General features: G+C 40.2%; 1 protein-coding gene across 1 annotated transcript; it reads left to right on the forward strand.

Moving 5' to 3' along the window:
* The first annotated feature begins 16115 nt into the window (after nucleotides 1-16115).
* On the forward strand, nucleotides 16116-17044 carry LOC129677759 (olfactory receptor 4C46-like). Its single transcript, XM_055608379.1, is given in 2 exon segments — nucleotides 16116-16704; nucleotides 16707-17044. Coding segments are annotated over 2 exon segments (927 nt in total).
* The last annotated feature ends 721 nt before the right edge of the window (nucleotides 17045-17765 follow it).

The raw sequence follows: 17765 nt of genomic DNA on the forward strand, positions 1-17765 counted from the left end.
TTTGTTTCTAATTGATTGATTTCAGCCCTGAGTTTGATTATTTCCATCTGTCTACTCCTCTTTGGTGTCTCTGCTTCTTTTTTTTCCTAGGGCTTTTAGGTGAGCCATTAAGTTGCTTCAATGAGATGTTTCAAATTTCTTCTTGAAGGCACTTAGAGCTTTTAACTTTTCTCTTATCACTGCTTTTAGTGTGTCCCATAAGTTTGGGTATGTTGTGCCTTCATTTTCATTGAATACTAGGAAGACTTTAATTTATTTCTTTATTTCTTCCCTGACCCAGCTGTCATTTAGTAGCATGTTCTTCAGTTTCCATATGTGTGTAGACTTTTTGCTATTTCTGTTGTTGAGGTCCAGTTTTAGTCCATGGTGATCAGATAGGATACAAGGAATTATTTTGTAGCAGCTTTATTTGTAATAGTCAGAAGCTGGAAACAACCGAGATGCCCCTCAACTGAGGAATGGATACAGATATTGTGGTACATTTACACAATGGAATATTACTCAGCAATAAAAAACAAGGAAATCATGAAATTTGCCTGTAAATGATGGGAACTGGAGAAGATCATCCTGAGTGAGGAATCTCAGAAGCAAAAAGACCCACAGGGTATTTACTCACTCAAAGGTGGATATTAGACACCTACTAAAATCTGTACACCTAAAGAAACTAATCAAGAAGGAAGACTCTGGCTAAATGCTCAAATCCCACACAGGAAGGCAAAGAGGATGAACATCAGAAGAAAGAGAAAAGAGGGAACAGTACAGGAGCCTGCCACAAAGGGCCTCTGAAATGCTCTACCCTGCAGGATATCAAAGCAGATACTGAGACTTATGGCCAACCTTTGGGCAGAGTGCAGGGAATTTCATGAAAGAAGTAGGAAATAATAAGACCTGGAGAGGAAAGGAGCTCCATAAGGAGAGCAAAAGAAACAAAAAATCTGGGCACAGGGGTCTTTTCTGAGACTGATACTCCAACCAAGTACCATGCATGCAGATAACCTAGAACCCCTGCACAGATGTTGCCCATGGCAGTTCAATGTACAAACGGGTTCCATAGTAACTGGAACAGGGACTGTCTCTGACATGAACTAATTGGCCTGCTCTTTGGTCACGTACTCCTAAGGGGGGAGCAACCTTACCAGGCCACAGAGTAAGACAGTGCAGCTACTCCTGATGAGACCTGATAGACTAGAATCAGAAGGATGGAGTGGGAGACTTCCCCTATCAGTGGACTTGGGGAGAAGCAAGTGTGGAGAAGAGGGAGGGAGAGTGGAATTGGGAACTGAAGAGGGAGGTGGCTATAGGTGGATACAAAGTAAATAAAGTGTAATTAATAAAAATTAAAATAAAAATGAAAAAAAACATAGTAAAATGACCCTCCTGCCAAAGGCAATCTACGGATTCCAAGAAATTCCCATCAAAATTCCAACACAATTCTTTACAGATCTAGAAAGAGAAACCGTTAACTTTATATGGAAAAATAAGAGACCTGGAATAGCCACAACAGTTCTGTACAATAAAAGAACTTCTGATAGTATCAACATCACTGATTACAAGCTATACTACAGAGCAATAGAAATAAATACTTCATGGTATTGGCATAGAAACAGACAGAGTGATCACCGGAACCAAATTGAAGACCCAGAAATAAACCCACACAAGTAAGGGCACTTAATTTTTGACAAAAAACCAAAACCATACAACAGAGAAAAAAAAAGCATCTTCAACAAATGGTGCTGGTCTAACTGGATGTCTGCATGTAGAAAAATGCAAATAGACCCATATTTATCACCCTTCAAAAAACTCAAGTCCAAGTGGACCAGAAACCTTGACATAAAACAAGAGACTCTAAACCTATTAGAAGAAATGTGAGGAAAAGCATGGAACTCATTGGCATAGATGACAACTTCCAGCATAGAACACCAATGGCACAGGCTCAGATATCAACAATAAATAATGGGATCTCATGAAAATGAGAAGCTTCTGTAAATCAAAGAACACTGTCAATTGAACAAAATGGCAGCCTACAGGTTGGGAAAAGATATTCACCAACTCTACATGAGACAAAAGGCTGACATCTAAAATATACAAAGAACTTAAGAAATTAAACACCAAAAAACTCCAATAATCTAGTTCAAAATGGGGTAGAGGCATGCAACAGGGTAGGCTCCTGGGGTGATATGGTTGAAACTATACCTGAGACTCCTTACAGGGGGTGGGGAAGGAATGAATATTGCAGTGACAGCCTCCTAGCCAGGCAGAACTAGTAGAAGGAGGAACACAACAACCCTCTGACAAAAGTTTACCCTGCCTACAAGAAGTGCAGGGATAATGAGGGAACAAATATTGAGGAAGAGTCCAAACAATAGTTGGCCCAAACTGAGACCCACCCCATGGTAGAGAGCCAGTTCCTGACATTAATAATGATACTCTGCTATGCTTTCAGACAAGAGCCTAACTTGACTGTCATCTGGGACGCTCCAGCCAGCAGCAGACTGAGTCAGATTCTGGAACTTGCAGCCAAGCATGGGGCAGAACTCTGTGGGTCTGGTGGAAGTGTTGGGTAAAAGTTGGAAGGACTTGGAGAGGCAGGAACCTCACAAGAAGACCACAGAGACAACTAACCCAGTTCTAGGGAGGTTTTCAGAGACTGAGACATCAACTAATGAGCATTCACCATCTGGACCTAGCCCCCTTGCACACATGTAGCCCAATGGGTGACTTGATCTTCATATGAAGTGCCCGATGAGTGGAGAGGGGGAGCTGTTTCTAACATGAACTCTATTGCCTGCTTTTGGATTGCTTCCTCCTGGTAGCACTACCTTGCCAAGCTTCATGCTCAGTCCGTTGTATCTGGAGACCATCCAGAAACACCTGGTAATACCTTATTCCTGAAAATACCAAACAGCTTGGTTGTGGGGCATAGAGAAATCAAGTTGGAACTGAACTGTAAGATGCCTCCTTTCTGACTAGTATTCAGGAGTCTGGAAAGTGTTATTCAAGCTGGTAGGGCAGAGAATTTTATGCTTTCACCCAGTTGTGTAGGGCAAAAGGTATGCCTGCTTTTGCAATAGTGGCATGGTTACTATGTGGGTAATCATAGCAGGTTTGAAACCTACTCCTTAGGAAAAATGTATGCCTATATCTGCAAACCAGGTCAAAAATCCAATAACAGTGAGGTCATAAGCCCACTGTTGCTAAATTTAAGTAGAATCAAAGTGATTGTAACTATGTTTACATGCATAAACAAATACTGTTCTGAACCTTGATAAGAAAGGTTCTCATAGTAATGGGAAGAGGGACTGCCTCTGACATAATCTGATTGGCCTGCTCTTTGATCACTTCCCCCTGGGGGGGAGCAGCCTTACCAGGCCACAGTAGAGGACAATGCAGCCACTTTTGATGAGAACTGATAGACTAAGATCAGAAAGAAGGAGAGGAGGACCTCCCCTATCAGTGGACTTGGGGAGTGGCATGCATGCAGAAAGGGGAGGGAGGGTGGGATTGGCAGGGGAGGAGGGAGGGGTTTATGGGGGGATACAAAATGAATAAAGTGTAATTAATAAAAAATAAATAAAAGATTTAAATAAAAAAAAAAGAAAGGTTCTCTTTTCATTTAATAGTGGTAAATTTAGTCCTATTGCTATTGCAGATGCTGGAAATAAGTGATAGTTGAGTTCTTAGCCTCTGCAGTATACTCATAGCACATATTAGACCCAGGTAAAATTGCTGAAGAGGAAGCCTAAAGAATGTAAGAGCCGTAAGATAAGCAGAAAACCTATGAAGTCCTATTTTAGGGGATGGCACATCAATTGTGATCATAAACTCAGAATGTCTTCGCTTACCTGCATTAGGTTTGTATAAGACAGGCTGTGTGAATTCAGTCATGGAGTGGGGAGAGATTCATTGATCCCCAGCATGCTTGGTGATCTGTAAGCTATTGATGAATGCTGAGTTATTGTCTTCAGTTATATACTCATTAATGACCCCACCAGATTCCAATGGATATTTTTACTGCCACATTTACTTGGATAGCCCTAGTTAAATTCAGTGGATCACAAGAAGAAGAGGGAGGAGGAGGATAAGGAGGAGAAAGAAAAGGAGGATGAGGATGAGAAGGAGGGAGAAAGAAAGAACAGAGAGAAGGACAAAATGATGAAGATAAAAAGAAAGAAGAAGAAACAGGAGGGAGGAAAAAAAGACGAAAAAGAAAAAGGAGAAGGAAGAAGACATAAATGTGGGAAAGCAGTTAGTGGGAAGTTAGATTTAACATGGGTTTGGGTGAGCGTAAACACAGAGCTGGAGAGATGGCTCTGCCTTTACAGTCTAAGCCCACCACCAAAGACACACCAGTGAAATCAGCATGTATTATATGTGTGTCTTAACTTGTCAAAGGCCTAACTGAAATAATAAAAAATAACAGGAAAAATTCAGGACTTGGGAGGGAGAGGTGGGAAGATCAGGAGTTCAAAGAACATTCTGCTTCACATTGAGTACAAGGCCAGCCTAAGCTACATGAGACTATGTTCTAATAATTACAATAATTCCATAGTAATTATCCTAATGAATGACAGATGTTAAATAATAACCAGCAATACAAAGGAATAAGCATGAAACCCCTCTTTGTAGTTGTTTGGTTAGTTTTGGTTTGTTTTTCTTTCTTTTGTTATGAAACAGGACTTCAAGAAGTAACCTTAGCTATGAGTATAATATGGACATGAATATAACATAGAGAGTTGTAGAGATTCCACAAACATCCAAAGCACCCAGAAATATGAGAGAAAGGGGTTAGAAAGTTATTATTTTAAAAATGTTCAGATATAAAGTCACATTGGTAAGAATACATATGCTCTTGTCATATGTAGCATAAGAGACGTTCATGGTGGACACACTGTTGCTTATGTGGCATTCAGTGTTCTTAACCAAATAGTGTTATAGAGGGATCTAATACATGCTTTCTCTCAATGCTTGCAGAATTATATTCCCCACTGAAGAATGAGTGAGTCAAACATATCTTCTAAGACCTGGATTCTAAGATAGATCATTTCCATCAAAGGAGATAATTAATTCCTGGGAGAGAAAGCACAAGTAACAAGATCATTGAAATTCATGGGACCTTCTTTAAATACACTTTCCATACAAGATACAAATGTTTTCTCTTTGTAAGGAACATAACCAAAGCAAGGTCACATTCCACTGTGAGTAGAATGGATCCTTTGGAGACATTTCTGAAATTTTGCAGCCTCTGCCTTTCAGGATGAATGACCAGAATAAGAAATCAAAGATCTGGGGGAGGGCCAAGATGGCAGCGCCAGGAGAACACCGTGTCTGAGAAGCGGGACAACACACTCCGCGCAAAAACCAGGAGACTGAACTCTGGGCCCTAAAACAACAGCTATCGTGTTTCCCAGGTGAGGGGAGGCTCCCAGGGCATGGAAATCGGTCGGGTCCACTCTCGGCTGCCCAGCCAGAACCCGGAAGAGAACCCGGCTAACGCGGGCTTTGGGTCTCCAGGCTGGTGACGCAAGCCTGCATGTCCCGATCACTTTTCCAGGCTGATCGGTGGGCACAAGGGTGCCTGAGACTGAGAGTCCCAGTCCCACAAAAACCCCATGGGGAAGGAAAGTTGCAAGACTGATCTCGGGTCACCCAGTCTTTCCCTGGAAGGTCTCGCTGACCACGGGTACCCACTGCAATCACAAATGAGCTCCCGCTGTGCACGGAGAGCAGCTGCACACCCAGCTCAAAATCCCTACTCCCTTTTGGGAGGAGGCAAAAGGCAGCCAGCAGAATCTGCCACAGACCACATTGTCTGTACCCCAACCCGAGATCGGGGCTGAGAAAACCCAATCCTTTCGGGCACTCTCCCAAACGCCGCCATAACCCTGCCACGGCTGAGCAGAAGGATAAAGAGGCGCACAGCGGCTTCACAGTGCCGAAACTCCAGTGCTGCCGGCTGCTCTTAGCAAACAAATTACAGCTCGGGATCTGAGACTGTGGTCATTCTATACGTCCTGAGATTCTCCTGGGTCCAGCGCAATAAGGTCTAGCAGTAAATTCTATCACCGGCGCCCCCCCCCCCCGACCCCTGGCAGAGAAACACTGGCTCAGGATCAGACTGAGAAGCCCCAACCCCTGCTGGCACTCCCCTGAGAGCACCTCCATAAGCTTGCCCTAGCAGAGGAGAAGGTCAGAGGGGAAGGACAGAGAGGCAGCCTGCCAAGGACACAGCACCCTCTCTCCAGCTCACCCAGTGGCCCTTAGCAGAGAAACCCAAGCTCTGGATCTGAGGACACTCAACCCTACCTGGTACTCGGGATCAGCAAACATAAATTCTACCACCAGGCTGCTTCTGGCAGAGAGATCTGGGCCCGGGATCTGGGATTGAGTAGACTGAACCTAACTCTTTCCCGTGCCACCCAGGGACCAGTCAACACAACCCATCCTGGCAGAGGGAAAGGACAAAGAGGCAGCACACAGGAAAGGTGGACACCAAGTCCTGTGGCCACAGTGTCACAAAGCTGACTATTAGCCTACCAGTGCACTCTCCACAGGAGGAACAAATCAGAGAGTAGTGAGCAAGGGGAAACCCTGTGCATTCCAACTGGTCCTGCAAGAGAGTGAGTGAGCCTTCTAGGGAGAGTTTGCCCCATGCCCAGGGCCTCTCCACAGAAGCAACCGACGAGATCCCTGCCACCCACACCTCTAGTGTGGGCATCATAGGGATTCTTGGGATAGCGACCCCAACATTGAAGCCTCTGCCTTGTGGGTCCACCAGTGTAATCCAGGCAAACAATCCCTGGATCTCACACAGAACTGCATAATAGTGGCCTGCAGGCCACTGCAATAGTCAGAGAATCCGCGCATGCACACTGCGCCCGCTAAAAGCACACGCGAATAGCGCCTGCGTCACATTCCTTACTTAGGCAAAATTGAAAACACAGTGCACACCCCCAAAGCAGTGAACCTCTCTCATCTTCCTGAAAAAACAGTCCAGAAAACAGAAAGAGACGATCATAGCCCGAACTACAATCTCGAGGAACAAACAGTCAGTATTATAAATAAACAGATGGCTAGAGGCAGATGTAAGAACACTCCCAACAAAAAACAGGACATAATGACCTCACCAGCAACCACACAAAACAATGGACACTTCAATTCACTAGATATACAAGAAAACGACCTCAAAACTATGTTTCTCCAGCTATTAGAGGCCCAAAAAGATGAAATGAACAAAGCCCTCAGAGAAATAGCCAAAGAAATCGAGACTAACCAACAGGAAACAAATCGTGCTCTCAGAGAAATGACCACAAAAACTGAGGCAAACAGAGAAGAAATGCACAAAGCTCTCAAAGAAATGTCCACACAAATGAAGGCAAATAAAGAAGAAATAAACAAAGCTCTCATAGAAATACAGGCAATTATACCCAAAGAAGTAGAGGCATAATTAGTGATACATAAAGAGGAAACGAACAAAAAAATAGAAGCTGTCATTGAAAAGCAGGACTCCACATTCAAACAGATGAAGGAAATGGTGCAAGACATGAAAACAGAATTAGAATCAATAAAGAAAACACAAATAGAGAAAAACCAGGAGCTGGAGAACATAGAGAAAGGATCAGGAACTACAAAGGTAAGCATCACCAACAGAATACAGGAGATGGAGGAAAGAATCTCAGGAGAAGAAGATACACTTGCGGAAAGTGACACGTTTCTCAAAGAAAAAAATAAAATCAGAAAAGTTCCAAACACAAAACATCCAAGAAATCAAGGACATCATTAAAAGACAAAACCTAAGAATAATAGAGAAGAAAAAGAAGACATCAGGCTCAAAGGTCCGGGAAAATATTTTCAAGAAAATTATAGAAGAAAACTTTCCCAATTTAAAGAAGAAGATGGCCATAAACGTACAAGAGGCCTACAGAACACCAAGGAGACTAGACCAGAAAAGAAATTCTTCACATCACATCATAGTCAAAACACTGAACTTACAAAACAAAGAAAAAATTCTAAAAGCAGCAAGGGAAAAAGGCCAAGTAACATATGAAGGTAGACCTATCAGAATCACACCAGATTTCTCAACAGAAACTATGAAAGCCAGAAGGGCCTGGACAGAAATCATACAGTCCTTAAGGGACCACAGTTTCCAACCCAGACTACTCTACCCAGCAAAACGTTCAATCAACATAGACGGAGAATTCAAAATATTCCAAGACAAAACCAAATTTAAACAATATCTACATAGTAACCCAGCTCTACAGAAGCTACTAGAAGGGAAACTCCAAACCAAAAAAAACAACTACATCTAATAGATAATTACACAACAAAAAAACCAAAAGAATACAAGCAATGAAACTCAGTGACACCACCAACCCCACATCTAAAGTAAGTAACAATTGTTGGTCACTAGTTTCTATCAACATCAACGGACTCAACTCCCAAATAAAAAGACACAGAATAAATAACAGAATGGTTGCGGAAACAGGATCCATCATTCTGTTGCATCCAAGAAACACACCTATGCAACAAAGATAAACACTACATCAGAGTAAAGGGCTGGAAAAATGTCTTTCAAGCAAATGGTTCCAGAAAACAAGCGGGAGTAGCCATCCTAATATCTAATAAAATAGACTTTCAACCCAAGTTAATCAAAAAAGATAAGGACGGCCACTATGTTCTCATCAAAGGAAAAATTCACCAAGAGGACATCACAATTTTGAATATCTATGCCCCAAATACAAGAGCACCTACATTCATAAATGAAACAATATTAAAGCTTAAATCACACATTGATCGTAAAACCCTAATAGTGGGAGACTTCAACACTCCACTCTCACCAAGGGACAGATCAACTAGACAGACAGCAAATAGGGAAATAAAAACACTTACAGAGACCCTAAATCAAATGGACCTAATAGACGTCTACAGATCTTTTCATCCAAATTCAAAAGAGTATACCTTCTTTTCAGCACCACATGGAACCTTCTCCAAAATAGATCATATCGTTGCTCATAAAGCAAGCCTCAACAGATACAAAAAGATTGAAATAATCCCTTGTATTCTATCTGACCAACATGGACTTAAGCTGGACCTCAACAACAACAGAAAAAACAAACAGCCTACACGCACATGGAAACTGAACAACTTGTTACTCAATGACAGCTGGGTTAAGGAAGAAATAAAGAAAGAAGAAATTAAAGACTTCCTAGAATTCAATGAAAATGAAGGCACAACATACCCAAATTTATGGGACACATTGAAAGCAGTGCTCAGGGGAAAATTTATAGCACTAAGTGCCTGCAAGAAGAAATTCGTAACATCGCATACAAACAACTTAATGGCCCAACTGAAACTCCTAGAAAAAAAAGAAGCAGATACACCCAAGAGGAGCAGACGGCTGGAAATAATCAAACTCAGGGCTGAAATCAATGAATTAGAAACAAATAAAACTATTCAAAGAATCAATGAAACAAAAAGCTGGTTCTTTGAGAAAATCAACAAGATAGACAAACCCTTAGCCAAACTAACTAAAAAGCAGAGAGAATCTATCCAAATCAACAAAATCAGAAATGAAAAGGGGGACATAACTACAGACACTGAAGAAATCCAAACAATCATTAGGTCATACTAAAAAGCCTCTATGCCACAAAATTTGAAAACCTAAATGAAATGGACAATTTTCTTGATAGATTCCATCTTCCATCATTAAGTCAAGATCAGGTAGAAAGACTGAACAGCCCTATATCCCCCAAGGAAATTGAATCAGTCATTTACAGTCTCCCCTCCAAAAAAAGCCCTGGGCCAGATGGTTTCAGCGAGGAATTCTACCAGACCTTCAAAGAAGTGCTCAAACCAATTCTCCTCAAACTATTCCACAAAATAGAAACAGAAGGTACATTACCAAACCCATTCTATGAAGCAACAGTCACCCTGATACCTAAACCACACAAAGACCCAACAAAAAAAGAGAACTTCAGACCTATCTCCCTTATGAACATTGATGCAAAAATACTCAATAAAATACTTGCAAACCGAATCCAAGAACACATCAAAGATATCATCCACCACGACCAAGTAAGCTTCATCCCAGGCATGCAAGGGTGGTTCAACATATGGAAATCCATCAATGTAAGCCACCACAAAAACAAACTGAAGGAGAAAAACCACATGATCATCTCCTTAGATGCTGAAAAAGCATTTGACAAAGTCCAACACCCATTCATGTTTAAAGTCTTGGAGAGATCAGGAATACAAGGCACATATCTAAACATAGTAAAGGCAATATACAGCAAGCCTATAGCCAACATCAAACTCAATGGAGAGAAACTTAAATCAATCCCACTGAAATCAGGGCCAAGACAAGGCTGCCCACTCTCTCCATACCTCTTCAACATAGTACTTGAAGTCCTAGCCAGAGCCATAAGACAACTAAAGGAGATCAAGGGGATACAAATTGGAAAGGAACAGGTCAAAGTGTCACTATTCGCAGATGATATGATAGTATATATGACCGACCCCAAAAATTCACCCAGAGAATTTCTTCAGCTGATAAACACCTTCAGCAAAGTGGCAGGATAGAAAATCAACTCAAAAAAAATCAGAAGCCCACCTGTATACCAAAGACAAAAGGGCTGAGAAAGAAATTAGGGAAACAACACCCTTCACAATAGCCACTAATAACATAAAATACCTTGGGTGACACTAACCAAGCAAGTGAAAGACCTGTTTGAGAAACACTTCAAGTCTCTGAAGAAAGAAATTGAAGAAGATCTCAGAAGATGGAAAGATCTCCCGTGCTCATGGAATGGTAGGATTAACATTGTGAAAATGGCCATCCTGCCAAAAGCAATCTACAGATTCAATGCAATTCCCATCAAAATACCAACTCAATTCTTTACAGACCTTGAAAAAAAGATTTTCAGCTTCATATAGAGAAACAAAAAATCCAGAATCTCCAAAACAATCCTGTACGACAACAGATCATCTGGAGGTATCTCCATCCCAGATCTCAAGCTGTACTACAGAGCAATAGTAATAAAAACTGCATGGTATTGGCATAAAAACAGAAAGGAGGATCAATGGAACCGCATAGAAGACGCAGAAATAAACCCACACACCTATGAATGCTCGATTTTTGACAAAGAAGTCAAAACCATTCAATGGAAAAAAGACAGCATCTTCAACAAATGGTGCTGGTCCAACTGGATGTCCACATGCAGAAAAATGAAAATAGATTTATATTCATCACCCTGCACAAAACTAAAGTCCACGTGGATCAAAGACCTAAACATAAAACCAGATACTCTAAATCTGTTAGAAGAAAAAGTAGGGATCAGCCTAGAACTCATTGGCACAGGAGACAACTTCCTGAACAGAACACCAACAGCACAGGCTCTAAGAGCAGCAATCAATAAATGAGATCTCATGAAACTGAAAAGATTCTGTAAAGCAAAGGACACCGTCATCAAAACAAAATGACTGCCTACAGATTGGGAAAGAATCTTCATTAACCCTTTATCTGACAGTGGACTAATATCGAGTATATACAAAGAACTAAAGAAGCTGAAAAGCAGCAAAACAAGTAATCCACTTAAAAAATGGGGAACAGAGCTAAACAGAGAATTCTTGACAGAGGAGTATCGAACGGCAGAGAAACACTTAAAGAAATGCTCATCCTCATTAGCCATCAGGGAAATGCAAATCAAAACGACCCTGAGATATCACTTTACACCCATCAGAATGGCCAAGATGAAAAACTCAAGGGACAACACATGCTGGAGAGATTGTGGAGAAAGGGGAACCCTCCTCCACTGCTGGTGGGAATGTAAACTGGTACAACCACTCTGGAAATCTGTCTGGCGCTTTCTAAGATAATTCGGAATAGTTCTTCCTCAAGACCCAGCTATACCACTGCTAGGTATATACCCAAAGTTTGCTCAAGTACACAAAAGGGACATTTGCTCAACCATGTTTATAGCAGCTTTATTTGTAATAGCCAGAACCTGGAAACAACCCAGATGTCCATCAATGGAGGAATGGGTACAGAAATTGTGGTATTTTTACACAATGGAATACTACTCAGCAATCAAAAAGGAGGAAATCATGAAATTTGCAGGCAAATGGTGGGATCTAGAAAAGATCATCCTGAGTGAAATATCCCAGAAGGAGAAAGACAAACACGGTATATACTCACTTATAGACCTATAAGATGTGATAAACATAATGAAATCTGTACACCTAAAAAAGATAATCAAGAGAGACAGATAGGATGTGCATTGAACGTATGACAGGAGTCTACTGAGCGCATTTGAAAGACTCTAAGTAGCAGTGTTTTCAAAGCAAAGACTAATGACCAAACCTTTGGCCGAGTACAGGGATTCATAAGAAAGAAGGGGAGTTGGTCTGATGGGGAAAGGATAGGTGCTCCATAGGACCAAATATATCTGGGCACAGGGTCTTTTCTGAGACTGACATTCAACCAAGGACCAAGTATGGATATAACCTAGAACCTCTGCTCAGATGTAGCCTGTGGTAGCTCAGTAACCAATTGTTTTCCCATAGTGAGGGGAAGAAGGACTATTTCTAACAGGAACTCAATGACTGGCTCTTTGGCCTCCCCACCCCCCAAGGGAGGAGCAGTCCTGTTAGGCCACAGAGGAGAGCTTTGCAGCCAGTCCTGAAGATACCTGATAAAACAGGATCAGATGAATGGGGAGGAGGTCCCCCCATCAGTGGACTTGGCAAGGGGCACGGTGGAGATGAGGGAGGGAGGGAGGGACTGGGAGGGAATGAGGGATCGGGACACGGCTGGGATACAGAGTTAATAAAATGTAACTGATAAGAAAAAAATAAAATTAAAAAAAAAACAATAAAGACTTTGATGAAAACTGAAAAAAAAAAGAAATCAAAGATCGTTTCTACATAATTTATTAAAAGAATGCATTCTAGATCCAAATCTCAAACTGTCTGTGAAAGACATTTTTTTTTTTTCACAGAGAAAAAAAAATATTTTTCTTTGGAGAGAAAAAAAGATTTTTCTGTGGAGATACTATTTAATACATGCTGACTGGATATCTGTAAACATGTTATCATTTCATAATGAAAGTTCCTCTCCTGGAGAGATTTCCTCTGAACAATCATAGCACTCCTGAGTGCAGGAGCTGCTGGGGTATATCTCCTGGGGTTTATATAGTGCTCATGCTTAATAACTTTTTCTTCAGGAGTTTGATATTTCAAGGTTTATGAATAAAGTCACAGTGTATATCATCTTCACTCTAACTTTTCAAGATATTTGGTAAGTAGTGGGTTAGACACATCTGTTACTGTATCACAGTGTGATACCTCTTTTAACAATTAAGGCTAATCAGAGGTTGAGCACACGGTTTAGCTTGAGCACACAGTGAAAATCTTACAAATGAGTATTAAGTGAGTAAACATAAGCTTTGTAAATAATCTATTTTTTTATAATTTATTCACTTTATATCCAATTGTAGCCCCTCCCTTGTTTCCTCCTAGTCCCATCCTTCTTCCACCTTCCCCTTCCCTCTTCCCCCACAACCACAGAAAGGAGGAGCCTTCCTCCCCTACCATCTGACCCTAGCCTATCAAGTCTCAGCAGGATTGCCTTGATTCTCTTCCTCTGTGGCCTGGCAATAAACACTAATAATTCACTCTGAGGTTATGTACTATGAATATTAAAATTTTCTGCAAGTACATGCTGGGCAGTGGTGGAGCATGCTTTAATACCAGCACTCAAGAGGAAGAGACAGGCAGATCTCTGAATTGGAGACCAGCTTCATCTACAAAGACAGCCAGAGCTACACAGAGAAACCCCGCCTTAAAAAATAAATAAATAAAATAAAAACAGAATAAAACAAAACAAGAAGACACATATCTGTGGCTTCTTTGAAAGTATTTTAAGGTGTTTCTTAAGCTTATTGGAAGATTAATTGTTTCTCCCCATCGCTGCCCAAATTATCAGTTCTACTTATCTTCATGCTTATAAATAATTTAAGGCCTTGTGCTTGTTCCCAGACCTGTAGTACATGCTTTTCCATCTTAACTAGTTCGCATAGCAAATTATGCAATGCCATTCTTGTTCTCATTTTTGAACAGATGATGAAGCAAGTGTGTCAAGTTCCAGAAAATAAAGTCAAGCTGGATCACAAAAAGAATAACAAGAATTTTCATTTGGTGCCTACAATTCTTGAATTGATGTACTTGCCATTGATGCAGCACATTTTCACAGTGTTTTGCAACCTCTGCTTTACAATGATATATGAGAAGGATGACCTAAAGATGGGCTAAGACAAAAGAGTCCTCCTGAGAATATAGCAACATTCACTGTTTTAGTGATTCAAATATCAAATATATCATTATGATAAGACTATGATACTGTTTGCCTATAAATTTGCCTCGAATGAAGTTATTTCTGAAATAGTATACAAGTAAGTAAATCATTAGGCATATCTAAGGTCATCTGTGAACCAATAGCTGTGTTACATGGCAATGTGGGTTATACAGTTGGATGATTTGAAGGACATAATACTTTAAATTGAGAGATTAAAATAACTAAAAAAATCAAAATACTGTAATACTGCCAAATTTTCTGCTTACCTGAGGCAGGAAAGATAATTTCTCTGTTATCATATTACATAAAAAGACATATGAATATTTGTAGGAAAATTATGGCAACCACCTGTTTTATGTATATAAAAAACTATACTAGTAAGTGTTTAAAAGAACTCTTAGTACATAGACCGTGTTTAGTAATTTCATTTAATGTTTTTGTTCTTATATATGGATAGTAGTTCTTTATATCGATAAAAGAATAACAACAATACAGGTTATTTATAGCAGCATCCATCAAGTACAAAGCACTTAGTAAAACCCAGTGCAAGAACACAGACTTTTGGAGTTAACACACAGACTTATATATTATAGGTTCTTTTTTGTTTTATTATTATTATTATTATTATTATTATTTATTACAATCCATTCACTTTGTATCACAGTTGTAGTCCCCTCTTATCTCCTCTTGGTCCTATTCTCCCTCCATCTTTGCTTTCTATGCCCCTTCTATAGTCCGCTGATAGGGGAGGTCCTCCTCCCCTACTATCTGTCCCTAGCCTATCAGGTCTCATCAGTACTGTCTGGATTCTCTTTCTCTGTGGCCTAATAAGGCCACCCCTCCAAGGGAAGATGATGAAAGAGCAGGAAACCGAGTTCATGCCAAAGACTGCCCCTGCTCCTTTTACTAGGGGACCCCCAAGGAGACAAAACTGCCTATGGACTTCATCACCAGCAGTGTATCCAAGCAGATGCTGAGACACATGGCCATACTTTGAGCAGAGTACAGGGAATCTTATGTTAGAAGGGGGAGGTAGAAAGACTTGGAGGGGACAGGAGCTCCACAAGGAGACCAACAGAGCCAAAAAATCTGGGCCTATGGGGTTCCTGAAGAGACTGATGAATCAACCAAGGATCATATTATAGATTCTTTTACAATATCACTTGTTCTTTCACCGAATCCTCAGTACTATTTCCCCTGAATACTTCACATCAGTTCTGTTCCATTTTGTTGTTCAGTGAATGCCAGTCTGTTTCAGCCAAGGCCAAGGCTCAGTTTATGATGTTAGTATCGAAGGTTCTTTATCACTCAAGTTCTATCTGTCCTTCCATTCAGATTATGATTTAGCTTTTCTGGCTGTCCATTTCTTATGAATCAAGTACAGAGTAGTCACCTTCACTTTGATGTCTACTGCACTAAACTACTATACATTCTAATAGCCTTTGTGTGTTTACCTGTTTCTATGAATCTGAGCTCTTTTTAAGCTCTGAGTCATCCCATAAAATTCTGCAGACTTGAGATTGCTTATTATATTTATAAACAAACATTGCTCGTGTTCATAATCTTTTCAGCTACCTTCACTGAGGAGACAACTTCATAGTCGTAAACAATCATAAATATCTAGAACTCTTTCTGCAATATTAAAAATAATCTTGCTGTATTTCATGAATTAACATAATCAAAGTACTAATTATTAAAATACAGAAATTACTGAAACATGAAGATATTCATTTTTCCAGGAAATATAATTAACTGTCTCATAAACTAGATGGAATATAGGAACAACGTGACTGAGTTTATTCTACTGGGACTCACACAGAACCCACACATGCAGAAAATTGTATTTGCTGTGGTTTTGGTCATCTATATCTTCTCTGTGGTGGGGAATTTGCTCATTCTGATTACCATTACAAACAGCCAGTTGCTGGGATCCCCTATGTACTATTTCCTGGCCTATCTCTCCTTTATTGATGCCTGCTACTCCTCTGTCAATGCACCTAAACTGATTATTGATTCACTCCATGAAAGAAAATCTATTCAGTTCAATGGATGCATGACCCAGGTTTTTGGGGAACACTTCTTTGGAGGAGCTGAGGTCATCTTTCTTACTGTGATGGCCTATGACAGCTATGTAGCCATCTGTAAACCCCTGCACTATGCAACCATCATGAATCGCCAACTTTGTAACTTACTTGTGGGAGTGTCATGGGATGGGGGCTCTCTTCATGGAGGTATACAAATTCTTTTCATTATTGGACTACCTTTCTGTGGCCCTAATGTCATAGATCACTTTATGTGTGATCTGAACCCTTTGCTTGATCTAGCCTGTGAAGATACTCACATTCTAGGCCTCTTTGTGCTGCCAACAGTGGCTTCATCTGCCTCTTAAACTTCCTCCTGCTGCTCATCTCCTACATGGTCATCTTAAACTCACTAAAGACCCACAGTGCAGAAGGAAGGCGCAAAGCCCTCTCTACCTGTGTTTCTCACATTACAGTGGTGGTTTTATTTTTTGTGCCTTGCATATTTGTGTACATGAGACCTGCAGCTACATTACCCATTGATAAGGCAGTTGCTATATTTTATACTATGATAACTCCCATGCTAAACCCATTAATCTACACCTTGAGAAATGCTCAGATGAAAAATGTCATTTGGAAATTGTTTAGTAGAAAAATTCAGTCAGATGACAAATAAACTCACAATCATGTGACTTCAGATGGACTGGAAAAAGAATGGAATGGACAGTTTAGATAATCTCTATATGAATGTATTACTTACATAATGAAGAAACAACTGCTGCTTATTTGAGTTACACAAGGGGAAGCAGAAATGAGTGCCCCAAATTGGGAAAGCCCAATTTAGGTTGCTTTATTGTTCTAACAAACACTACACACACACACACACACACACACACACACACACACATAGACACACACACACTACCTGACAGTTGAATATATTTGCCTTTTTCTAGAAAAATCTCTGATCCAATGAACTAAGTTATAGAGATTTTCATGATAGAAAATTCTGGCTTCTTCCTTCAATGTTTTCTGTTATGTAATGACACAAATAATGCCTTTGGAAGTTAAATTCTGACAATTGAGCCTTTGTTGTCCCATAATCTAATTAATTACTTAGCATACATATTTTTCTACTGTGCAACATAATTTTCCCACTGTAGGTAAAGACTGAAGAGATTGACAATTAAAGAACTATTCAGGGCATCTGTTTACAGTTTTGACTGAAATTATGTCTTAATTGCTTCCATTTTTAGGTGTAGGAGTCAAATGATAAATCATACCAAAATTCCAATTTCCCTAACCAAAAATCCCTTCTTTCTTACTTCTTATTTTCAAATCTTTCAGTTATATTATTATTATTATTATTATTATTATTATTATTATTATTATTATTA

This window comes from Psammomys obesus, unplaced genomic scaffold (assembly GCF_907164565.1).
Source record: "Psammomys obesus unplaced genomic scaffold, mPsaObe1.curated_primary_1811, whole genome shotgun sequence".
Lineage (NCBI taxonomy): Eukaryota > Metazoa > Chordata > Mammalia > Rodentia > Muridae > Psammomys > Psammomys obesus.